This window comes from Corvus cornix, chromosome 1 (genome assembly GCF_000738735.6).
Source record: "Corvus cornix cornix isolate S_Up_H32 chromosome 1, ASM73873v5, whole genome shotgun sequence".
In the NCBI taxonomy this organism is placed as follows: domain Eukaryota; kingdom Metazoa; phylum Chordata; class Aves; order Passeriformes; family Corvidae; genus Corvus; species Corvus cornix.
The window spans coordinates 56,717,790-56,744,742 of NC_046332.1; the positions used below are offsets into that span (position 1 = coordinate 56,717,790).

Sequence of the window (26,953 nt, forward strand, 5' to 3'; positions counted from 1 at the left end):
TGTTTTTCCTAGCTTTTCTGGTTGATTTTGCGTTTATACTTGATAACAATACCTTTTCAGGTAGCATTCTTTATGGCAGCAGAAACTAAGGCTTAAACTTTCTATTAATATAATTGTAGAAATATATATATAGCTATGAGCTGGCCCCTCTAATAAAGTGTATTGTAGTTGCATTACATTTGTTAAACATTGGTACTTGCATATCACTCTAGGCTTAGTTGTTTGGGTCTTTCTAGTTATTTATAACACAGCAGAAAAACAATTAGATAATAATCCTTTGTCTGAAATATGCCATGTAAATTACTAGCCACAGACTAAGTCATTAGGAAAGATGCAATTACTTACATCCTGTAAGTTATATTGATGGGAAAAACAATGACATGTTATGGACCCTTCCAGAACAATGTGGTTTTTTAAGTCCTAATTTAGTAAGGAAACAGCTTTGCATATGGTCAATGAAAATTTGATATAGCATAGAAGTCACTAACAGATGTTTGACAATGAATATTTCATGTTACTTAATAATTCTACTTACCAGTCACAGTTGACAGTACAGTGCATTCTGGAGTTCAAGGTGCCTTAGAGAGATAGATATTACCTGTTATATAGTTTTGAAAATTTCTTCCTGGAGATCAGAAAATAATCTGAAAACCATGGTCAGCCGTGAGACTGTTTCACTCAGATTCTGGAGATATCAGCCCAAAACCTGGGGCCTCTCTTTGGCCAAGTTTTACCCAGACACAGAAAAAATATGAGTTAACTGGAGAGTTTCTCAGCTAATATAAATCTCTCATGGCTTCCTGTTAGGGGTGAGTCTACCATCCTTATGGGCTGTGTGTTGCTGGATCAGTTACCCATACAAATTTGATCCTGATCAGGAGTGAGTATATCATGTCTTGTCTTCCAATTTCCCAGAGCAGAAGCATTATGCCAGCTTTAGGGTTCCAGGGTATCTATGGGAAAATAAATGAGTCTTGGTGCAACAAGAACAAATGTGGCAGAGCAGGTTTATATTGAATTGCCATCTTGTAACACCTGAACGCAGGATTTTGGTGCAGTACAAAAAGATGTGAAGGCACTTCCCTGTACTGTCAAACCATGGTCTTGGTTACTCTTTAGCTCTAACGTAATGCTTGGAGACCTTTTATGTTGGAATTTGCAATGCTTCATAGCCTAGATTGCTGTGAATATTGAAATTGCTGTATATACATTGACACTTTCTTTGAATAGAGCACTGGTATGTTGGTCCTTGATACATACTAATTTAGTATTCTCCTCTACATTTTCCTTTTTATTATCCCTCACTGCCTGTTTTATAAAGTTTCTTTAAATGCCTTGACTTTTAGCATGTTGTACTCATACTATCCTACCTCTTTAGTTTTTTTTTTTAATTCTTAAATGTTAGGGAAGTGAAGAGGATCCTTTTAATGTTCACTTTGTCTACTGCAGTTATACAAGAAAAACCTATGGCATCTTCCTAGTCTGTGTTTCCATTGAGGAGAGTTTCTGAAATGATCAGATAATGACTTTTGATAAATCTTAGCACCTGTTCACATAATGGAAATTAAACACTTTAAAGTTCAAATGTTTTTCAAAATTCGGATGATCTTATTAATACTTATTAGTGGAAAATGGCAAACCAGCTCTTCCTTGTATCTTTGTGAATCTTTTTCTACTTGAATTTCCACTTGCAAACTGAAAACAGATTGTTAATTAAGCAAAATTTTCTGAGCACCTGGGTCATCAACACAACGACAGTAATTAAATTCTAGCCTCAATTTCTATACACATAATAATAGAGTGCTTTACCATTTTCATTCTTTTCAAATTAATTGAAAAAATATACGCAGCGTAACTTCCTTGATACATCCACTCTTCAGTCTAAGCAAGTTCTAATGGGCTGAAATTATCACACCTACCTTTAAAAGTTTAACAGATTACCAATGGATAAGATCATCACAGTAAGTCTGAGGCACTTTCTTTATTGTAAACTACCTATACATATTAATTTTAAAAGATAATGAACTACAATTATTTTCTATGACTTTAGAAGGTAATTAACCATCCCTGAAAGAAAAACTTCCATTCAAAATGTTGTAATCTTCTGGAACCTGAAAGTGGTAAAAAAACAGAGAATAGAAGAAATGTGCTCAAATGAGTGAGATTAACTTTCAGTTCTAGAGGTGAAAGATACGTAACTGCTTTAGTAGGTGAGCTCACCATTTTAGAAAGGATAGGTTACCATGTGTGATAAGATTCTCTACATCTCTGACTTAAGGGAAGAAGGAGAGAAGCTCTTGATCAGCAAAATGAGGGACCAGGGCAGAGGGTGTTACAGCACTCCCACCACCGCTTTTCAGAGAGAAGAGCAAGAAGTGCTGCAAGCTGCAACTTGATAAAAAAAGGACATTGTTTCCACCCAGGAATCTAAAGAGGTAGATAGCAAAGAACCTTGTCCAAGAGCTGAAGAATTTTTTAGTTCGACTTCATAGGTTGGCACAGCTGCTCATTCAGGAGCACAGCCAAGGTTGTTTGTAGAAAATCTGGTTTTATTGGTGTTTTCTTCAGTTAATTGTGCTGGGATCAAGGCAACTTACATCTTGGCCAAATCATTTTTAGGCAGGTGACTGTTGTGGAAGGACAATGTTGCTTGTAACTGAAGTGAAGAGAAAGAGTGTTAAGAGAAAATCTTCTCAACTGAGAAGATGAACAAATACTAAAAACTTGAGGATCTTAATTGTCCTAGATAATTGATCTAAATATTGATGTTTGGCTTTGGAACAAATTCATTAGAGTTGAATGAGGGAAGCCCATTTCTTCATCTTATATGAAAGAAAAAAGTGTCTGTTCATGTATGTAACCATACATAGGCCATGGAGACAGCACAGACTGATCTACCACAGGTGAGCCCTTTGATATTGAATAGAGGAGAAGCAGGAGCTGCAGCCACAGAGTGCAGTTGATGTATGGTTTAGCCCTTCCCACCTGCTGACAGGTTCCCACTACCAGATAGTCACCCTTCAAAGCAGAGCCTGCCTGCCTTCCATGCTGTCGTCAGTATAGCCCATCTGTACGCCGCTGCCGCGGGGAACGCGTGCCAGGTGGATGTCTCTCGGGTCACTTCTGTAGTCACACACCTATTGCCACACATGCAAAGGCGTGTGCCAGCACAGGGAGTGGCAGCAGACATCACGGGGAAGCAGCTGCATGCCTGGTTCTTGGTGCATAGTTAAAAGTTGTGTAGACTAAAGTTATGGAGACAGACTTGAAGGGAGACATCTCCAACATTGGTACAATGTAAGTACAAAAGACACATCATTGGATGGATATTGATGATGTTGTTTCAGTAATGACATCATCCATAGACTCCTAGTGTCTTTGCTTTGCTTCTCTATAGTGATCACAACATAAATTGCTTGTCTTGTTTGACTTCCTTGTTCACCAAAGTTGAGCAGATTGTCGCCGTTTTCAACGCTTCTACCAGACAAAAAGCTTGGGACCATTTCTCGAAAGCCCAGCGAAAGAACATAGACATTTGGCGAAAGCATTCTGAGGTTGGTGATTTTATTTTTACTTTCTATCCATCATCTCACAGCTGGATTGACACAGAACGAGTGTGATTGTAGCTGGACATAGTGAATTTGGCAATATTTACAGCTACCATTTTAGCTGTTAATCAACTGGCCGTTTACAGTCTCGTCTACAGTATGAATTGCTCCCATTGCTCTCATTATGATAATAGTCATTAAATAACATGAAGACAGGGAGCAATGTGGTTTTATTTTTCATGCAAAATTTGGGAAATCATTAGAAGATTATGTTTACTATCTAAAACAATAAACTGAAGTAGAGAAATTAGGAACAGTGCTTTCAAATAAGGAATTTAGGAGTCATCGTGATCTGTTTTTAAAAGAAGAATTCTGTGGCAAAGATTTTTTTTTTTTTGCTTTGTCATCTTATGGTCATTATAAGATGACTTTGAGGGAAAATAAAATAAAAAATTTCTTTCTTAAATAATGACTTAAGCATATTAAGTCCGTAACTGTGACCTAGTCCTTCCCATTTGTTCTATGTTTATCTTTAAAAAAGTAGATACATCACTTGTATTGATTCTAAATATTATGCTTGCAAAGAAACCAGTATAAATGTAATCATACAACCACACGGAGTTAGCAATGTGGGACCATGCATGTGTGATTGTCATAAGCATGAGCAGAGGAAATGGGATTCTAACTCCCCTTGCTGTGAGTGGCAGCAAAGGAAGTGCTAGACCTCATCCTGTGTTTTGGTCATCCAGCTTTCGATTTTAATTCAGTATATACGCTATGAGCCTGTATTTTAAAAAGTAAGTACCGCTGTCCTTGTTTCCTTTCTTTCTTCTTCCTTTTTTTTTTTGATTTCAATATCAGCAATTTACATACACTTGGTTTACCTTCATGTAGTACAGTGTGTTGATTGTTACTATCACAGTCCTCTAAATGATTTTTCTCTGTCTCAGAATAAAAAGTTTAGAAGGTAAGGTGCACTTATTTAATTATTTTGTAGTACACTTGTAAAATAAGTGTTGTACACTTAGTTTGAGAAACACTGAAGTGCTGTGATACAAATCATTTGGATAACATTTTAAGTGTCCATTAACTAATGCTAAATTACAGTTGAATACCAATGGCACTAAATGTAACATCCACATGAATACCAAACGAATACTTTATTATCAGTGCTATTATGGTGAATACCAAATTACTTCAATAATGGGACACTTAAAATAAAATGTTAGCACAATTTATTGGTACAAACTGTATTTTGCATTTTGTTCACAAATATTTCATATATGTAGTGGATAATGCCTTTGTTCAATTGAAAGTTGGGAAGTTGGGGATTGATGTTTGTCTTGTGTTTTAGAGAAATATGAAAATATTTGCTAGTAGATTATTTTAATTATAATAAGATCATCCCTTCTTAAACTAACTTTCTGTAAAGGGATGTGGTGCATCATTCATTTGCTGGTTTCTAAATATGTAATAAACTGAAATGTGTAAGAGTTGGACTTTCCTGAAATCTCTACTCATTTTTTTCAAGCATTACTGCCTTTTTTTTTCCTAAGAAAAGGACAACTAAAAAAAAATTCAAAATGATGCAAAGCATCTAGCTAAACTAATATATTTCAGAAATGCCTGTTTTTCAGATATGAGATGTGATGGGAATATACCAAATGGTATATTTGATTTAAATTGTATCTTCTAACCATGATATTATCTGTTGATTTGTTTCACTACTTGATCACCTTCTGGTTTTTTCCTGAATTTAGAAAAGCTTTGCTAGAAACCCAAGCCCAAAGAAAAGACTCATATACATAGACATTCTCCATAGAAAATTATTGACTTTGCTGATAATGTAGACACTGATGCATCAAGGACATTTGTCCACTAATGAGGGAGTAAATGTAAGCAGATGTCTGCTCATGTAAGAAGTATACTTCCCCAGGAAAAAGTGCAGGTGGCCTTTTCCAATGAGGAATTCAGAAATGGCTTGCCAGTTTCTTCCAGAGGCACTTCTGATTTCATTAGACACTGGTTAACAATTTAGCCTTTAATAATTTTTTTTAAAGTTTGAAATTATTCTCCTGTAAAACACCCACTAATTAGATTTCTTGACTTAGCTGGGATTAATGGGCACAGATACATTTTTCAGAATATTTGAGATTTGCCAATGAACCAAGGGTACAGCTCAAGATAAATGCCTTCCCTTTTTTACACGCAGCCCCTCTCTGACAGGTAATTGTTAATTGAACAAAGCTGTTGTCGGACTCCTCAATGCTGTCTCCTCCTTCCACACAACTCTCGCTTGTTTCAAAGATTTCAAACCACCTCTTTGGGAATTAAGCTCTTTGTTGGCAGAAAAATTAGCTGTCTGCGGGTGGACAAAGCCTACACTAATCACAGTGCAGCATCCCCATGTTACACCTGACAGGATTATTAGGACAAAATAGAGTCCTCTCAATCTTCTCAGTGCTGCCATTAAAAAGGCAGTCGCTACACCCGCGCCAGCTTTTCTACCCAGAACAAAGACCGTCTAGACTCCTACAAAGCCCGCGTGCCTGCTGATCCTTTTCCTGGTGACATGTGCAGGGGCCTCCTGCCTGCCCTTGCAGCGGTCGCCCGGCGACCAAGCTGTCCCTGCTGCCACTCATTTTGGACCAAGATGCAAAGATTTTCAGGCTAGTGTTATGGGACTGGGTCTTTTAAATATGAGGCAATCTGGGCATAGGGACAGAGGGTGAGTTTCCTTTGACCGGTATTAGGCACTTACAATGCCGAGCTCTTGATCTGCACTGGCTGCTCTCAGCTCCCTTTGCAATTGGCAGAGAGAACAAGGCACTTTTAGGGTGCCTTTTAGTTAATAAACTTTGTGTGTTGGAGACACTTACATTTGGCCAAATTAATCATACCTCAAGTGGCAGAGGGAAGCAAGAATTAGCTATACCTTAAGCAGGCTGACAATCTCCTTATCAGTCTGCTTTATACACCAATTTTAAGTGTTATCCCTGCTGTTAAAACATTCTCTTATGTTTAGCAGACCTAAAGATCATTCAACATGGAACGTCACTTTTTGTCTTGTTTTCCCTGAGAGCTACCTTTGATAAACTCAGCTCTTTCACAGGAAGAATTCCCTGTGCTTCTGTTGTTATAAATATTCATACACAAATAAATATGATTACAATGATAAATGACATATAATTAAAATCAGATCAGTATTAAAAACAGATAATAATAATGCATAATGACTTTATGGATGTTAATACTGACAAAAGGTAATTTTGGATTTTAGGAGCTTCGAAATGCTCACAGTGAACAGCTCATGGGAATCCGCCGGGAAGAGGAGATGGAAATGTCCGATGATGACAGTGGTGACAATCCCAGTAAAAAGCTGAGAGTAGATGATTCAGGTAAATATATGAAGTGTTGTTTTATTAAAAGCAAACAAAAGCTTACATATGAGAAATGACATGTTGATACCCGATTATATAAGACAGTATCTTATTTTAAACTCTCATAAATTAGTTATTTGAATGATGCAAGCTGTCTCTAGGAGATGTCTGTCACCTGCTATGTTCTATAATGATGAAAATTCTCCAGTTCTGCCCTTGGCTGGAAACATTATGTTTCCTTACTGCACTCTCTGCAGTTTTGCATGACAGCATTACATTCCATGGTTGTAACAATATTTTATTATGAGACCAGTTCAAGTTATTCTTTGGTCAGTACTCTCTAAGCCTTAGCTTGCTTTCCAACAAAGACATAATAATCCTTAATCTCTCTAAGAAATAGCATTTTAATGGTGGATTTTTTGGTTGCATACTGCCTTTATAAGAGTACCAATTTCAGAATATGGTACTGCATTCTGCATGAATTAGATACTCATTAGGTAACTATCATGAGTCTAAGAACAAGGGTGCATGTAATGTGAATAAAAAAAGCAGCTTTATCAGCCTTCTACAAATACTCTGCTATCCAGGATGGACACCAAGAGGTTGCTCAGAAGCTGACAGAGTTACTAACTGGTAACATGATCTGGATGTATGCTTTGCTCTATTTCTTGGCATTGGCTAATAATTTGTGAGTTGCTAACAAGGGTTTGCTTGTTTAGACACTCATATAAAGAATGAAATTTTCAGGAGCTGAAGCCAAAACATGACTAGAAACTGCCAGGCAGCAGTGAAAGTTCAGGAAAATAAAGAAGGAAGGAATGATATGGAAATAAAATTAGAGTCTCCATTAGGGTAATCCTGATCTAGTCCTTTTCATACAGGCACAGTAGTATGAAAGGAAAGGATTTCATCCTTTAAATATTTCAAGTCATTTATATATGCCAGTGGAAAAGTGTGGATTCAAGCTTACAGAGAGAAGAACTCTTTGGCTCCTCCCATGACAAGATACTGTATGAGGCTGAAGGTCTCCAGAAGTAAAGACCAAAGGAAGGAGTGTCATTCTAGCAAAGAAATTTTTACTGTGACATCTCTCTTGAAGGGAGATTTAATATTTTTCCTGGAAGAAAAATGCAATAGTAAAACCCATAAAGAGCAGCCTTAATTTTTGCTGGGCTAATTGTGTGGATTTTTATTTTCTAGATATCATTAGCAGAGTGTTTGAAGCTGAGACAGTGGGTCATTGCAAACAAGGAACTGCTAGGAATCAGCAATTTTTATGACTATCTAATCATTTTACATTGACTGTGTCCACTCTCATAGAGAAAAGTCATTAAAACTAACAACAGGAAGGCAGAGCCAGAAATACATACATGCATGCCAGAAGAGGAGCAGGAATGTTTTGCACTGTAATACTTACCAGCTCAGCCAGGTTTAATATATGCATGCTTAGGGCAGAGCTGTGCTGGTCATTCGCTTTGTAACATCACAGATAGGAAAGCATGTTTTGTTTTCATGCATGAAAGAGGACATTACTGTCAAAAGTTTTGATATCTGAGATTTCTACAGCATTCTATCCAGAACAATTTCAGGTTATTTGTACTGTTACAATGTGGCCACTTGAGCAAACCCAGTACTGTGTTGCATTCTAAATCAAAATTTAATGATATGAATCCACTTGAGTATGCGTCCATCATTGGTTGCTGTACCATTCATCATCCTCTAAAACTCAGTGGAGTTGATCTATCCTGCTGCATACATAGTCATCAAGTTCTAAAATTAATGTTATGGCTTTCTTCTTTCAACACTACACTCTCAACTAAAGCAAGTGCGTTTGGTTCTCCTGTCAATGACAGTAGAGGGAACTTGGAGTTAAACCAAAGGAGCTGTTGGGTCTAAAACACTGGTAAATGAAAGTAAACTGAGACTTTTTTTATTATTATTCTTATGTGACTCTTTTTTCCATCTTCTGACATTTTTAAAAATTATTATTTGTGTTAGCTGCCCTCTCTTTTTCATTTTTTTCCTCTCTTTCTGAGTATGTCATTCCAGAACCACCACTTTATGTCACTGGAGTGGCTATTTGTATTCACAGTAACCTCTGTTGTATGAAGAATGTCTTTTAAAGAGTCTTGTCACAAAGAAATCATCCTGCACAGTAAGAAAACATTGTCACTTTCTTTATTTTTAAACTCCTTTCTTAAAATTTTTATCTAAGTACTTAACCATGGGAAGAGCAAGACTTGAATAACATGAAGATATTGTGCCACTTCAATTCAAGGACAGCATGCACACATAAAGGTTTAAAAGTCTAAATCCAAAAGCAGCTGAAGCAGTGAGACATGATGAATTGATTTGGATGGTTCCAGAGCTCTGGACTGCATGTTCTGCCATTCCAACAATTTTCTTGAGGACATTACTTTTCAGCCTGCCCTTTTTGGCAGTGGGAGCAAGACTGCTGGGAAGTTACCACCCCAAAACTATAATAAGTGACAGAGATTCCCTCAGGCTTTAACACCTGTGTCAGGTCTTTTATTCAGTGGTTTGCCTGGTTAAGTTGCTGCTAGTACAAGAAGGCTTAATTAATTCAACAATTTAGAATGGGTTCTAAGACCTCATTCTGTCTCGGTAAAGTGTAGTTTCAGGAGTCTCCCAGCATAATTTCTTCTTTTCTGGAAGAAAACACACTGAGTGTGTCACATCTTCTCACAGCTAGGTAGTTAGAATGAAAACTTTCCTCTAGGATGTCTGAAGAGAAACCTATTAATCACCCTGAGAAAAAGAAGGTGTATGCCAGCCCCAGCATTTGAAAAAAGTGCAACACATCTAAGTCCTGAGACCATGAAGAAGTACTTTGGTGCTTGAATGCTTGTCCAGAACTGCTGGACTTTGGGTTTCAGAGTGTTGTGGTTTGACCTAGCTGGCAACATGACTCAGCTGCTTGCTCACTCCCCTAGCCCAGTGCAATGGGGAGGAGAATCGGAAAATAAAAGGAGTAAGTTGTGGGTTGACATAAGGACAGCTTAATAATTGAACAAAATATAATGATGATGATAATGGTAATAATAATAATAGTAGTAGTAGTAGTAGTAGTAGTAGTAGTAGTAGTAGTAGTAATGGTGATGAAAAGGAGAGAGAGATGGAAATAAAATCCAAGGGAAAGAAGTAATGCACAATTGCTCACCACCCTCCGACCAATCACCAGCTTGTCCCCCAGTGGCAATATGCCCCTCCCCTCAGTTTATATACTGAGCATACTAGCAGCTCTGTGGTATGGAATATCCTTCTGGCTAAGTTGCTCCCTCCAGGCCTCTTATGCACCTCCTCACTGGCAGAGCATAGGAAACTGAAAAGTTCTTGGTTTAAAGAAAGCGCTATTTAGCAGCAACTAAAACATCAGTGTGTTATCAACAATCTTCTCATACTAAATCCAAAACACAGCTACTAGGAAGAAAATTAACTGTATCCCAGCTGCAAGCAGGACACAGAGCAATGTTACAGGTAGCTGACACCTTAGCACACAATAACATCTGGGGATGAATAACCTGTTACTAAGAATAGTTTGCATTTTTCTTCAAGTCATGCTAAGTATTATGTCATGCAAGAGATCAAATCATGGTGCATGTTAGAAACTGACCTTTGTTTGGGAAGATTTGGTCTTGTGACAATCAGAACAAGTCCTTAGGGACCTCTTGCAACGTGTGTCCCTCCATTCTAGATTCAAATCCTCTTCTTTCATCTGCGAATTGTGCTTCTGCTAGCTATTAATGAACTTGATTTATTGCTATCAGTGACTCAGTGGCAGATCTGGAATGAGAACTGGCATCTCCAATCTCCTAAACCTGTCTTCCACTCCCCAGTCCACGCTGCAGGCCTGGGCCACTGCCTCCTGCACACAGACCTGCTGTTCCAGGTATTTTACAGGTCATTCTCCCCAGGCTTAGTCAGTACCCTACTCTATTCTACAAGCTGAATCTTTAAGGAAAAGGAAGGCTTCACTACTTGTTTGTTATGTTGGAGATCATCTAAAACTACTGCAAACTACTTACTGGATACTAGGGTATCCAATAATTTTGTTCAACTGTCATATATGCCTGGTTTATAGGAAATCCTCCTGGTTTCACAGACTAAAAGTCATTTATATTCCAGGCAAAGCTGGCAAAAGTCTGACCTGAGACTGAGTGAATCTCACTCGTGGGACCAGCTATTACTTTAATTTTTTTTTTTCCCAAAATTCAGCCTTTAAACAGTGATTTTTCTGCAATGTGGATTTTGGAGTTTGAAAGATACAAGAGGATTGCTGAAGTAAAGCTGGAAGATTGCTAAGAAAAAAAATAATAATGATGAATGGCAACTCAGTTAATATCTTTGAAAGTCAAGACACAGCTACTGAAGCATTAGCTCAAGGGAGAAAAAGGAGATTCAGTGCTGGAGTCTAGAGGATATACAAAAATCTTCAGAATCATCAGGATTTACGGATGCTTCCTCTCCCACCTGCTGGCACGGGGAGTAAGGAACCACATGTAAAAGCCTCGAAAGTGATTTTAAGAATTAGTGAAGATGTGTGTTGTGGAGAAGAGCTGGAATTTGGTTCATGCCTACAAAGCACCTGTAATTTTACTGTAAGGGGAGGTGGGTTAATCTTTTGCTTTTGCAGTACACAGCAACATGCCATTAATTCTAGCAACTCCAACTTCAGCGAGAGACTGGCGCTGGTGCTGCAGAGAAGAATGAAATGCACTGTGCTCACAGAGGGGTGCAGGAAGAATAGTGTGTGACTAAGGTGTTTGACTGGGATGCCAGAGCTCTAGGCCAAATCCCAGCTCATATCCCCTGCCTGGACTAATCAATGAATTCGTGTTATCTCAGTTCTGTAATATCAAATGGAGGCAATGGTTCTTCCTTTCATTCAGCCACTGCCTGTTCTGTCCACATGGATGATAAGTTTCTTGGCATAGGTCTCCCTGCAGCTCAAAGGACTTGCAATAGCCTACACATTGGACCCCTGGAGCAGTTCACCACCATTGTACTACCTGTGATGAAGTAGCTTAATAACATCTCAGGAACTGTGTGCAAATAATAAATTGCAAGTTACATAATGCAAGCCCAGTTTGAACGTATGAGATTGGTGCGGCTTTGCAAGTTAGGGAGGACATCCTCTATGGCAGCATTTTCAAACATACTTAAAGGGGGTGCCAAACTTAAACACAGAAGTTGGATCTTTAATGCTGTCCTGAACTGGTCTGTCCTGTTTGCAGCATCAGCTATGTCACTTGCTGTAAGAGACAGGCTGAATAGTGGGCAGTCCATCCCACAGAAGAGTATAAGTCCTTGTAAAAGTCAGTATTTGAAAATCACACCCTGGTCCACACAGCATAAAACAGGCTTTGGGATATTGTTTACAAGTCTGTCTTGAAAGTTGCAAGCCTGGCAAGTCTTCAAGGAAAGCCTGAAACAACACCAGAGTGATCTGTGTGTTGCTTGTTCATCTTTTCTCTGCAATTCAATCCTCTTTTGCTTTTTCTAAGGCTCTTGTGAATGCAGTGATACACACATGGAACGGAAGCTGTGTTTTATAGGTGGATTAAACTGGTAGGAAAGCTTTATATTGCTTGTTAAAACTTTGAATAGAAATCGCCGAGCCCCAGCTGCGTGGAGCTGAGCTTTGGTCTTCCTTTTTTTTTCCCAACTGAACAAGTGTCACAGCAGATTTCATGTCAAATCTTCTTCTTCCTCCTGATCTCAGAGATCAGATAATTCTCCCTTCCTTCCTTGTAAGACTAACCTTTTGGGTTTGTGGGAGATTTTGTTTCAAGCAAAAGTCTGCTTTGTTTTTCTGTCCTTACCTCCCCATCCCAGAACCTTTTGGCATCAGATTTCACTGGTATTTAACAAACCCATAATTTGCCTATTGTCCTTTTAAGTACTTATTGATAAACATAATGTAAAATAATAGAATGTATTTACTTTAGAAATTAATGGGCTAACATTGCTTTTTATTCCTTAAATAAAGTGGTACCATTTCAAAGCCATCAGAAGCTGGTGTCATAAGCAGTCTTGCAGTGATTAATAAATAAACCCTGTCAACAGAAGCTACCAACCAGGTTTGAGAAGCCTTCTGAAAGAAAAGAACGAATTTAAAATATGAGGCTCTGAATCATCACTGTAGTGACACCGTCCCCTGTCTGCCAGAGAAGACAGCTGAACAGCCCTTTTGAGCTCTGTGAGCAGAGTATCTTCCCTTCGAATGGAAATGCTCTGGACACAGCAGACAATCAGCTTTGCTCCCTGGAACCATCAGGGGCGATCACTAGAAAGCAGCACAAGATGATTACTCCCTCTATGCTGGGAAAACTCTGCTCTAGTGTCTTTCACAGCATGCCAGTTCAGAGCTGTTATCATCAGGCAGGCTCCAATTTTGTGCTATAAAATGCATTTCATTTTTCCCACAGCTTTTACAAAAATAGGCTGAAGTTCAGAAAGCATGTAGGCAGGGGCCTAATTTTATGCCCCTGGTTTTAAGTCCATTTGCCTCTAATAATGCTTCTTGTGCAGCTGAATTTAGCAGAAAAGTCTTGATGAATCAGGGCTGGCTGTAGTTCCCTGGGGAGTAAAGACAGTCTTGTCCTGTCCCAGGGACTGGGCCAGTTCTTCTGGATCATGTACAACACATAGGCTCCGGGATGGAGGTCTGTGCTGTCCTGTGGATGCAGCAGGGAAGGGTTTCATCTAACTTCCAAATTTTAGAGGAAACAGGCACTTCAAAGGCATTTTCCTAACGTGGGGGGTAGGAGGTTGTCCTGTTTACTACGAAACAAGTCTGTTGTGCTTTGATGCTTTTCCACTGCCAGAAATACTATTATCTAGATTACAATTTATCAAGTTTTCTGGGTATTTCATACTGATAAGGTTTTATGCAGGATCATTACATATGAGAATAGATTTAATCCTGTTTTTAGTAAGCTTTAAGGACACTGAGGGATTATTTATGTAATAAGATGCAAAGTTGCTATGGAAAATGCTATAGCAACCTAACATCTTCACAAAACCAAGCAGCCACTTGTGACAGCAGTCTAAATTTACATTTATTTTAGTGTTATTTTATTGACATTCTTAGTGTCTCATTTTGACAGCATGTTGAAATATGTTTTGCATTCATGCTAGAACAAAATTAACAGCATGTTGTTGGAATGAAGATGATGCTTATAATTCTTGGAGATAATTTTAGCATATTTCATTTTGTGTAAATACCATTAAAATAATAGTGAAAAGAAGCTCAGGTACATCCCGTCTATTTGTAATAGAGAAAACAATGTACATTGAAAGAAATATTTTACAAGTCAGTGAAAACTAAACTGCTTCTATTTGCTTCATATTGGAATGAAAATATTTTTAAGAAAAAAATGATTTTGTTATAAGAATTTATTTCAAATCCTTTATCTTTTATTACAACTTTCTCAATTCATGATACAGGCTATAATTTTTCATTCAGTTTCATAAAGCAGGACATCATTTCTAACATGTAAACTTACAGTTTGATAAGGGATTGCCCTATTTAAATGGGACTTTTCCAAAACATAGGATAAAAATACACATTGCCCCTCAGGAGGTTAAATAAAAAGGGAAAGAATAAACAAACACAAAGTGATGAAACAGTCTGAACTCTGTCCTCTGCTCATTGCAGTTAATAATGTAACTCACACTGAATTCAATGGGAGCAGAAGCAAGCTCTGTATATTGATTTTCTCCATCCCCCTCCATTAAGAGTCCTGAAGTGCGGCTGTAACATTGTTGAAGTGGGATGTTGGCAGCAAAATCAATAAAAGACAATATTAGAACATATGCTGTTTTCAGCTTCCTCACAATCTGATATAGCTGGTATTAGCATTCTTCTCCAAATTACATTTCATGCTTTCTATAAAGTGACCTTCCTTAGAGTGCCCTCTCCAATATAAAACTTCTGTGCTTTTTCTTTCATATTTAGCCTTCAAGAGAATGAGCCCTATTTATAACATTGAAGATGGTTGATTCTGAACAGAGCACAAAGAACAGATTCCTTCAAGAGTGGCTTTAGCCTAAATGTTATTTCTGACCTCCAGAGAAAGATCATTTCTATTAGTGTTTAAACTCAGATCTTGGGGTTACATCTTCTTAATCACACTGCCCCTCATGCCCTTGTTTTTAGAAGCCCTTCTCACCCTGGCACATTAGAGAAGTTTGCAGATATTGCTTGAGGTGGAGATTTAGGTGCCTTCTTACTCACCATTATTTCCAGGGATCATCAGCCATTGCCAACATGTCACAGGAGACAATGATCATAAAGAAGATTCTTTTCTAATGTCAGTGCAAACTTCTAAGCTCATAATTGCAGGTTTGGGGAGTGTTCTTATGTCATGAGACATGCAAGGGTTGCTGAAGCTGCCAAATCTTTAAAAGCTTCCTTTTCAAAGCATGAATCTTCTGCTTCCTTGTGTGTCCAGCCGACTGGCAGTCTGTGATTGCATGCCAGGAGTTAAAAACACACCCAGCAGAGTTTCTGCTACAGAACACCCCAAACTACTGCTAGTTAGTGATGCTGTTTTACTTTGGTGAATGAATCTTAGATTCAGAGGAGTTTCATGATGTCCTGCTTCTTGTTTTGGATAAAGGCCATCTCAAGAAAGTAAGCTTCTTACTAATGACACGTATCCATAGTATAGCATTTTCATGACAAGTATACTGTGGGATTTGATTCATAAATTTGAAAGCCAAGTGGATTCAAAGCTGCTTGGAGGTGAGTGATCTTCTTTTAGTCTTATTTGGGTTTAGATTCATGGCAGAGAGAAGAGAAAACGAACTGTCCTTTAGGATGTGAAATGACACACTGAAAAACTAGATACCACACCATTAGTTCCAACGTGTGACACCTTGAACATCAGCATACAGAAAGGTGGTTTGTTTTGCTGGTGGTGGTTTTCGGTTTTAAATTAGGAATTTTTATTGGGTTTTTTGTTGTTTGTTTGCCTTTCAACAGGCAAAATAGTTTGGAACCTCTTGTTTATATATCCAGCCCTACAAATATTTGATGCATTGCAAGTTTTATTTGGTACAAGGACTGTGCAAGCATGTCTCTACAGCACTTGTATGCAGTGATTGCTGGGCTGCTTCTGCAACAGCCAAGTGCCCATCTTCCATCTTGCACGTCAACCAGGTATCTCTCTGAAGGTACTTGGGTGGTTGCTGGCTCCTAAAACCACTTTCTTCTTTGCTTCTTTGTCATGTGTCAGATACAGACTATCTTCCTTCTTAAATTTTCCTGGAGACTAGTGAGAATTTTTAACAGTCGAGGAAGAACATGATAAAAAGCAATAACTCTCCCTATGTTGTTCTGAGATAGTCATCTGTCTCATAACGTTTTTTGAAAGATGTTGAGATGTCTGTGCTGTAAAACCCTGATCCTTCAAGCTACTCCCTGCTGGTCAGAGTGTTTGCACTCACGTTCTGCTCAACACCCGCAGATAAAATGTCCTAAGTTGTGGCTTACTCAGAAAATCTGGTACAAGGACTATTTCACACTTATCTCTTCAAAGCTACACACTTTCTGCAAATTTCAATAAAATGTCTGTTTCTGAAAGGCCTGGAAGTACCTAACTGACCTCTGTAGAAACCTGTTTTCTGCAAGTTTGCAACACGTTTTATTTTTCAGAAGCTGAGAAAATACCTGCTAAACATGTTAAATTGTGGAAAAGCACAGCGGCCTCTATTTACATGTACTGAGTATTCTTGAAGCAGAATGGAGGGGAGTAAAGGAGGTTTTGGCTTGCAGATACAGCTCTTCTGAACACTCTTCCATTCACATAAGGGATAAATTGCTCAAGAAATTCTGTCTCTGAATGTGAGTCAAAAAATTACAAGTTTCATGTCACCATTTGCTTATGCTTTCTAAGGCATAAAGGGGAAAAAATGTATTCTCATTTAAAATCCATCTTTATCTAAGGCAAAAGTAACTGAGCAAGTATTTCAGTATTATGCACAATTTTAAAAGAAAAATTAACTCAGCCCTCTAAATCCACTACAAGGTCAGAGAGATAGCTGGATAAACACTCTCCTGCAATTTAAGGTGCAATAGAATTTTGTTCGAAAGTGGTTTATCCTCACATTTATAGAAAGCACTTTACATTCATGAACAAAATTTGCCTATTATAAATCAGACCAATTCAAATCACCACAGTAATTTAAACCACTCAGATCAGCCCTTTCTTCCCTAATGAATGTGACAAATTGAGGGATTCACGTGCACACTGTCAAGTTTGTTTCCAAGCAGCAATGGCATTTTTTTCATAAATCCTACAGATTACTTTTTTCAAGTTATCGCAGTGGTGCTGAGCCTGAATGTAGTTCCTAGTTCAAATGCCAACAGCTGTGATGCAGTCACGTGTCTGCAAGTGGCAGTGCTGATTGTTTAAATCTGAGTAAAAATATAAGAGGCACTTTGACTCCTAAGAAGTGACCATCAGTGACCCCCCTACATGGATAATATACAATAATCCTTGAATATCTTAAGTGTTTTATGTATCTCATGTACATGCATGCATACGGTACCTTTATGCAATATATATAAGATTATGTAACATATATTAAACACTCAGCATTCATTAGCATCTCTTCTGCTATGCAGCGTTCAAATGTCTGTACCCTCCGTTGCAAAGCATCAGTAGCACAAGCAGCATTTTTCATTACTGGTGTGGGAGTCAGTCATCAATGCCACGTGGTATCTCCGCAGTAACCAGCACTTTTCTTATTTCCTTGTTTCCTTCACACTCAAGACTAAAATCTCCTCTGCTCATTATTGGTATTACATGAATCAGTAATTTTTAAAATATTGATTAGAGGAAAAAGCCACTTCTTTGCTAGCATCTTTAAAGAACAGTCTCTGTAAAAGTGTTGTAACAGTCCTATTTCTCAATTAGGAAAAGAGGTAGAACCTCTAAAAGACATTTATTATTTGATTGATCGTATTTAACTGAGGCAGCAGTTACCGGTAAACATGAAGTATCAGAAAAATTCACCTCATCACAAACCAAATACACTATTAAAAAGTTAAGTGGTTTTTTGTGAATTTGAAAATATCTGACAATTGCTGCTATTTTTGATCAAAGTTATACTCTTACATTTTACTATGATGGCTTTCTTCCTAACCAACTTGACTAAAGCCCACCCATCACAGATGTCTGTGCAGAGCCACATCTTCTCTTTCCTGTCTCCCATTATACATACGTCAAGTCAGCTGGTCTTGGTGCAAATCATGGGTGGTGGTAGAAGACATACAATCCAAAATACAGAGGAAGAAAGGGCCCCCTGCTTTAAAGAGGTGACCTGCAGAGACTGGTCTCAGTGGGGCAGATTAACTAGCAACTGTCAAAATGTCATTTAGGAGCTATGTAGATTCCTGTTCTCCAAAGAGATGCTGTCAAGTAAAATGGACCTCAAATGTGTCAGGCTTTGATATTGCTGTAACAAGGTGGTCTCTTCCAAATTCCAAATATTCATTTCAGTAATGTGATTTGACATCTTTGTAGGAAAAATCCGAAACACTTAATGCTGCAATTTACCTGGGACAGAGCTGGGTAACCGGGGACTAGAGAATGTACTGCAAAATAAGTATGAGTGAGGGAAGAGAGAAACATCTGGCCATGCCAGGCAAGTGGGAGTTACAAATGAGCAAATAGATGGACTCATGCATTTAGAGCTGGAGAGGAACTGAACAGAAGCAGTGCAAAGGTAAAAGAGAGGAAGGTACAGAGAGAGGGGTAGGAAGATTGGCTTAAAGTGGGACATTAGTCTTGCATCTTTGCAGCCCTTTGGAGAAAGTTGGATCACTGTTCAAGTGGGTTTTCTGAAGCCATGAGGTCTCGATCAATGACACCAAACTCATCACTGGAGTCAATGATCACTTGTAAGACTGTAGCAAGTAATCTACATCTTGATTCCCTGGGCTGGCTAAAACAGCTAGATTAAATGCTCTTGTTAGTGTTTTTAATTAAAAGTCAGTTTGGGAGAGCATGATGAAAAAGGAAGAGCCAATACTGATCCACAGTTTAGAAAGTTTGGAAGCCACTATTCCAGAAACTTAAACCAGAGGTTTGCAGCTAATGATCTCTCTAGGCCTTTAAACAAAATGTGAGATATCATGGGACTCATCATAATGCCACAGGAGTTGGCAGCACTGCTCTCTGGGGCATTCTTAGTCCCCTGCAGAGCCAGCACTTGCCTACAACTTTTTGTTATTAGTCCCAGCTGAACAATAATTGGCCCTCCCTTTCCCTGCTCCTTCTCTGGTATTTGCAAAGAGATATGCTTCATTACACAAGAAATAATAAGCCTTCATAAATTACTGGTGAGCCACTTGTGTAGTAAACCTAGGAAAGAGCAGTGGTATTGCTGATGTCTGCTAAGCAGGGAGAAATCTTGTAAACTGAGAAAATCTCTCATCAGAGAAATGCTTTTGTTTCTCAAATGTGAAGTGGCCTGTCCTCAATGGGATGGATAAAATTGCTGTTAATAGACTCGTAGAATTGTAGGATGGCTTGTGTTGGAAGGGACCTTAAATATAATCTAGTTCCAACCTGGCCTTGAGCACTGCCAGGGATGGGGCATCCACAGCTTCTCTGGGCAACCTGTGCCAGTGTCTCACCACCCTCACAGTAAGGAATTTCTTCCTAATATCTAATCTAGACCCGCTCTCAGTTTGAAGCTATTCCTCCTTGTCCTGTCACTGCATGCCCTTATAAATAGTCACTCTCCATCTTTCTTAGAGGCTCCCTTCATTTCTTCTTTCTTTCTTTCCTTTTTTTTAGCAACCTCCCATTTACTAATCGTTCGCCACCAAGTTTTATGTGAATAGGAAGCCTGAAAATAATTCTCATGAGTATTCAATTTGAACATCTGGTACCATCATGAATGTAACTGGTATAATGAGCTTCTCTGCACTGAACATAGGCTGCATGGTAAGGAAAGGACTTTGCAGCAACTGCACCTGAATAAAACAGATTTTGCAAAAGAGTAAATCTCCCTCCCAGTGTGCAGGGCCTAACTCCCATTAACATTAATGACAATAAACCCTTCTCATATAGGATAATTAGTGCCCTCAGAGTTTAAATTTGCAGATACCGAGACATTCAAATGAAGTGTGCTTAGCATTTGAAAATAACGTGGAAATTTCTTCATTGTTTGGTTGCATTATGTCTGAAGGGGGAAAGAAAAAACTGTTCGTGGCTAGGTTAGCTTGTAATTGCCCCAAATTATTTATTTTTATACCATTCTAATTATTTTTCTAGAGTTTATTCAGGATACTTAGCTAGCTGTTTTCAAGCTTTAAGCAAAGTGTGTTTTTTTTTAAAAAAAACAAGTGACAGTCTATTTTTACAGGAATGAGGGGGAACAATGGAACAGGTATTTGTTAAAGAATGCATTATAGGAAGAAGGTTGCTTTTAACTGCTAATATCAGACGTATTTCTATGCACTTGTCATTGACATCTAAGCACCATTTATGCTGGTGATCAGGTATTTGGTAACTGTACATAAAGAAGAACAAATGTCCTCTGGGAACTCAAGACAATGGATCAAGCCCCTTTAGATATTGGATGACTCAGGATCCTGACATTGTAAAGTGGTCTGAGAAGATGCCTCAAAGTGACCAAGGTGCACTAGTCAAGTCTTCCTTTTCCAGAAAGCTTCTTGGAGAACACAGAGAGAAGGGTCAGCTTTGACACTTGGTGCTGGAGATGTTTGTTAACACCTGTCAAGTTGCTCAGTGCGTCCCTTCATGCCAGAGGCCATCCAGCTTGCTATCTGCAGTGAGGGCTGTGCCTTCCTTCCCACCACCTTGCAGAGCTCCTCCAAACCTGAACTTCCCACACATCCCAAGGTGTGAGGTTACTGACTGGCATTCCCTCACACACACACTGCCACTGAGTGATCATAATGGGACATTCAGATTGTAGCACAAAATTAAATTTCCAGTGGGCTGGAGCACTAAGCACAGCCTTAGAGGGTAAAAATGAATGAGGGTCCAGTGGTCCTATCTAGTTATAATCATAGAATTACAGAATTCTATGTTTAGAATAGAATTTAAACTGGAATAGAGTTTAGACTGGAAAGGACCTTAATTGTAGGAACCCAGAGTGCCGAGAATATTTCTCTGCCTGTTTTTAAGGGTTTTTACCCCCCTGGACACCACTGGTATAGCTTTAAACCTTGGAAAAAATTACCAACAAGTAGAAAATACAGTGGTGTGAATTAGGTGATAGACTACTACGTAAGATTGTCATAGGATTAAAAATTTAGAGGTTTTAGGCTTCTCTTTATAGTAAATAGATAAGAGTAAAAAATATCAAAATGGAGGATTGTTGTTGTTCTCTAGACCTTCTTCTCCTTCTTCTACTACTCCATATTCTGCAGTAAAAGTAGTTTGGATTAATTGGATAGAAAATTCCGCAGTTCCTAGTCGTGTTACTGAATAATTGGTAAGAAAGTAAAAATAATGTACATTTTTAGTAACTGTTGGTTAAAATATCTTTAAAAGGCTGTGTAAATCTTGATAATGGATCTCTCTCTCACTCTCACTCCTACTTTTCCTCCTTCCATGCTGTACCTGGGTCACGCTAGTGGGTCAGTTCCTCTGATAAGACTTAATAAACAACTATCTAGAAGCATTGAAACTACAGAAGACGTCTCGCTTTATCCTTTAAACTCCTTGCAAGGACTTTCAGCAAATTCTCTCCCATCGGGAGAGATTCGATTTATGGCATGGTAAAGTGTCACTTAATGATCCTCTAGTTACAACTTCCCTGCCATGAGCAGGGCTGCCACCCACTGTATCTCCTAAGACCATCCACACTGTACTTCTGCAAAGACTATCTTCCTTACTAATGACAAATGCCATTATTGTATAACTTACCCTATTTTCTACATCATCAAAACACAGTTCATGCCTTTCCAGATCTTCCAGAAACATTTTTCCTTCCCAATTTTCCCCTGCTTGTACTGCTCCACAGTTCACCTATTTAAAAAACAAGCAGGCTACCTAGAGGCCAGGGATAACTTTTATTGTTTGTATTTATAGTTGTGAACTTAGTGTCCTTATTTTACTCCACTCACATTTGTTCAGTCCCTCAAGCTGAAAACTCTTTGAAGAAGTAGCTGTGTCTTGCAAGATGGCTTTTTTGACATTGAAAATGCTCTGCAATAGGAGTGATGAAAAAAATTACCATAATATCCATTATTTTGACATGTTTTGATGCTTCTCTTTTTGCTGTTATTAAAAGGAGCATTATATCATTTAAACCTTTATGTTCAAGTCAGGAAATCAGGATAATGGCATTAGTAGAACTCAGATGGCAGGAAGGTATGAGAATAGGCTCTTTCTCTGTTTTCATCTACCTCACGATATCAATACATCAGCTAAAGTTCAAAAATCCTGAAAAGTTTGGCTGAATAGGTTAGATCAAAAGTCTGGACACATGTCACAGCAGTTCTCCATTTTATGATCTATTTCTATATAAATGTAGAAGAATCTATAGGAAATATAAGCTATAAAAGAAGTTCTGCTAGGAGGACCTACAGAAAATCTTTACTCTGAATTTACAGGCAGGTTTTCTGTTGTTGTTTTTATTGTTTGCCATTTGTTTTTCAGATATGGCTTTCAGATTTCTTCAGGCTCTAGACATAACCTAATGCTTATGCTTTTAAACTCAGTGTGTCCTCAGTATGTAAATTAGTAGATTGTCATTAACATTAACTGTAATGTTAGTAGGGCATCATCTAATGAGAAATGCACAGGTGTGCATTAGTAGAAATGGTAGAAATTTTTGAATTCTCCCTAATGTCCTCAATAAATAAATGCATTAAGAGATATGGGGTGTTAGCATTATTTCCTGGCCACTATGACATGATGTGCATCATAAAAGACTACAGTTACCCCATATCACCCATGAAGACTTACTCTGCTTTGGCTCCAGTTGGCATTATGTATTAGGTTAAATGTAGTCACTGAGTACCACCTGGAAGTAAAAGGCACAGATCAGTGGTAGTCAGAAAGAACTCACCCTCCTAACTATCGAAGGTAGATGGCCTAGAAAAATAAAGTTAATTGCTTGTTTCTTCTGAGAAATCCCTTGATGAATATGTCCTTAGATTTGAGTGGATTTCTAATCAGCCAGTCATTTCTTGTATTAAAGAGAGTGTCTTTTTGATTTGAATCTAGTCTGGGTCCACTGAATGGAGTCTATTTTGCCACCGAAGCTGTTGCCAAATTGAATATAGCACTTCTGCCTCAGCACAAAGAAATCACACTAACCTCTTGGAAGTCTTTGAAATATCAATGAAAAGGTTTCCCCCACTTATATGTGTCTTATCTTCCTTCAGCTGCTTCTCTGAGGCTGGCAGGTATCATTTTGCATCCCTCAGTGAGAATGCTGTAAAGTGAATATTGAGCTGTTTTCCAGCTGTGTTTGTTTAGGTAGGAATATTTTCTTCTACTTGCAGCACAGGCAGATATTTGGGATTGTTGTCAGAGTTTTCTTTTGATACAGATTCCTTGTATATAGTTCTTCTGTAAATGCTTTCAGCATTCATTGTCTTCTTATCTGAAGACGCTTTTTAGTGTGCCTCAGAGAGGGATTTTGGAGATGAGTATCTGAACTACCAAATGTAAAATGGCTTGAGATGAGATGAGCAAATTTTTTTTCAACAAAACTACATCCATCAGCTTTGGCAATGAACTCTTAGCAAAAATTTATGCAAAATTGAAAAAAAATTACTTTTTAAAATGCAGATTCTCTTTCCCCCAAAATTCTCCTCTATTTTTAATTTAATATTCAGTGAACTGCCTTTCTCTATATCCTATGTAATGAATCACATATCATTATATATAATTGTTGTAAATGAAATATAATTTAAAATAAATTACATTATGTTTTTATAGAATAGATATTTTGCTTGGCATCAAAAGAGACATTGATCTGAATTCAGAGTTATTTTTAATCTTGGTGCACTAAAACATAAATATCTTTAAATTATAGTTATTTTAGGTCAACACAAAGAAAGTGTCTGATTTTGTTTAAAACAGTTACCCGATGCTGATTGAGCTGGATACCCTGGAGTCTGTCAGATGTCTTCCTTTGTCTTATTCTCCTTTTCTGTTAACCATTCTGTACACATGTTAAGAAGTGACTATTTTTAACTTTAAATTAAATACCAAAGCATATACCTGTATTTAATGTCATATCATTTATGGGCTCTTATCTATATTTAATTCATTTAAAAGCTTGTGGCCATTTAATACTCTGTTACACTGTTACTATACATGTTGCATCTCCCTTACCTAACAACCTATTGCTGCCTTGGACCCTGTTGTTATTCGCTCTACTATGAGTGGTTAGGATGATCACCCAAGTGTACAGTAATGTCGATAAGGCACTGTAGACCTGAGGGAAGCCTGCCTATCAGAAACTTATCTCTCCTGCATTCTTATTCTCTCACTTTAGGTGGTTTGGCATGTTCTCATTTTGTCTTAAAATAGATTGTAACTTCTTCCAGACACAGCCTTTGTCTTCTGGTGTCTGCAGAAAAGAACAGGGCACCAACCTTGGATTGAACTTCTTGGTAGCAGTGCAATGTAGTTATTGTCATACAGGTTTTAATATTGTGTAATACATATAATTTTAAAAGTAATGACGTAATAACATTCAGAGATGCATCTCTGGTGGTTTTGAGCAGTAGAAAAGCTGCATTGCTTTCCTACAAAATGAACAGTTACCTTCACTGCTCCTATGTATTGTGACTTGTTCCATTTGGATTAGTTACTCTTTAAACTCTAATATGTTCATCACGTACAGGTTACTTGCTTTTGTGAGATGTTGTGGCCCTTTTAAAATCTCCTATTTTGCTGACCCTGTAGCAGACATCTCTTGCTGTCTGTAGCCACACTTAATGAGCCTGAACTTACCTAGGAGAACAAAAAGGAGGAGTTCTCCAATTGGGCTGTAGTGAGACAGAGAAAATAGTCAAGCAGCGTTTCTAGATAAGGCAGTCTGAACCTCAGCTGGATCTGCGCGAGAACCCACATTTCAGTGGGGAAATACACAGGCCTCATGGCCCCCACTTGTACAGCAGCTCTCAAAAGTTTTTTAAGAGCTGGAATAGATGATGAGCAGCAGGTGAACTACTGCTCCCAAGCTACTGTAGAAACTTGAGTACATTCCTGATGGTCTCTATTCCTGTTCTCAAGGAGAAGAAGGGTAGGCAGTTTCTGGCTAGAATTTAGTGTTACATTAAAAAAACCAAAAAGATATAAGTTTTGTGAGAGTCTAATTGGTAGAATTAAGAGAGTACAAATGACAGGCTTTTCACCAGGGGCTGTAGTGACAAGGGGAAACAGTTATAAACTGAAAGAGGGTAGTTTTAGATTGGACATAAGGGAGAAATATTTTATGATGAGGGTGGTGAGACACTTGTACAAGTTGTACTAAATCATCTTTAGAGGTCCATTCCAACACAAACTATTTAATTTTGACTTGAAAGATTTTTTGGACTAATGCTTCTGTTTGCTTAGCCTTTTTTTTTTTTTTTTTAGTCCTTTCTTTTATTATGGCTTGTTGGCTCTTACAAAAATAACGAAAAAAAAGTACTTCATCCTCTTATTTGCCCATTGGACTCATCAGTGCAATTTCTTGAGGGTAAATTTTGTCATGGAAGGATGATTACATGCTTTTCAGAACAATTTAATTTGATATAACAATATTGTAACTCTTGCTAAATCTTGCAGGGAGATTCTGTAAAGTATCCAAATTAAGCACAATAACCAATCCATGTCTGTATTTGAATAGTAGCTGACAGTAATTTATTTTGAATAATGTGTTTGTACTACTTTAAAATTAGTAAAAATTATCTGAGATCAAGGTAGATTTATCCTACCAAAGATAAAACATTTTTATTGCTAATGAAATATTGTGACATTCTACCTGAGTGCTCGTATAATTTCACAAATGTGCTGAATCATGTTATCATGGGGAAAAGGGGTCTCTTTATCTGCAGAAGGTCTAGTCAAGAGGTGCCTAGTATTAAACAGAGATAATACACAATTTCATATAATTTGGAGTTTAGCCATATTGCTCTTGTAGGTGGGCAAAAAAGAATTCTGTGATACCAAGCCTGAAATCATTTAATCAGGAATGTAAATCAGTTATGTGCTTCAGTTACCAAATGGTGATAGAACTGGCTATAGTAGGTTGTTGTTTTGTAATTACAGCTGCTCTGTAATGTTGTTGTGTTACCAGGTTCCAAGAAGGAAAATAGCATAGTATGGCAGTTTGCTGCGCCAAATGACCACTGCTACTGCCAAATATAAATACTACCAGGAGTGGGTTCTTCTATAGGATGATAGCTACATCCCTAATTAATGAATGCCACCTTTCCCTATATGTATTTATGTTCAGATAATTTATTTAAATAATGTTCCTACTACTTGCTTTATAGTCTTCTGCCTTTTGCTACACAAATTTTAGCTTATATTGCAGACTGTGCAAGTCATTTGGCAAATGTAATTTCCATCCCTGCATACTAATCGATTTCTTCACAAACACCTGCTATCAGTTATGATAATAAAAATGCCATTCTAAATTGAAAAGGGGCCAAATGGAGCTTCCTAAGGAAATGACTTAAGTGTCTTTCAATGTCTTTAAAGTAGTAATGTTCTTGTAGTGCCAACACTTTTTTTCAGCATTTGCATTTTTTATAATTCTATTCTATCTCTCATATCTGTTGCTATGAAGTAGTTCATAGCAAGGCTGGAGAGAAATTTCTGTGTTTCTTCTCTCATGGGACTAAACCCAGCAACGTCACATTGGGAAAATTCCTTAGCACAGATCTGGTTGGAACATCTGGCCACTGTGCGAGTATAAATACTGAATGGCTGTATCAGTTCCTAATGCATCTCTGGGAAAATGTCGTAAAGTTGGTGAGTGCCTTGCCCTTGGACTGCATGCCAG

The 26,953-nt window shown here is 38.0% G+C and overlaps 1 protein-coding gene across 11 annotated transcripts in view; it reads left to right on the forward strand.

Moving 5' to 3' along the window:
• Positions 1 to 26,953, forward strand: part of ENOX1 (ecto-NOX disulfide-thiol exchanger 1) — a 359,555-nt gene that overhangs the window by 288,719 nt on the left and 43,883 nt on the right. For all 11 annotated transcript variants that reach the window (XM_039567955.1, XM_039567962.1, XM_039567926.1 and 8 more), the window contains 2 exons: positions 3,448 to 3,554; positions 6,829 to 6,946. In XM_039567955.1, coding sequence (XP_039423889.1) covers positions 3,448 to 3,554; positions 6,829 to 6,946 — 225 coding nt within the window. The remainder of the gene's footprint in view (positions 1 to 3,447; positions 3,555 to 6,828; positions 6,947 to 26,953) is intronic.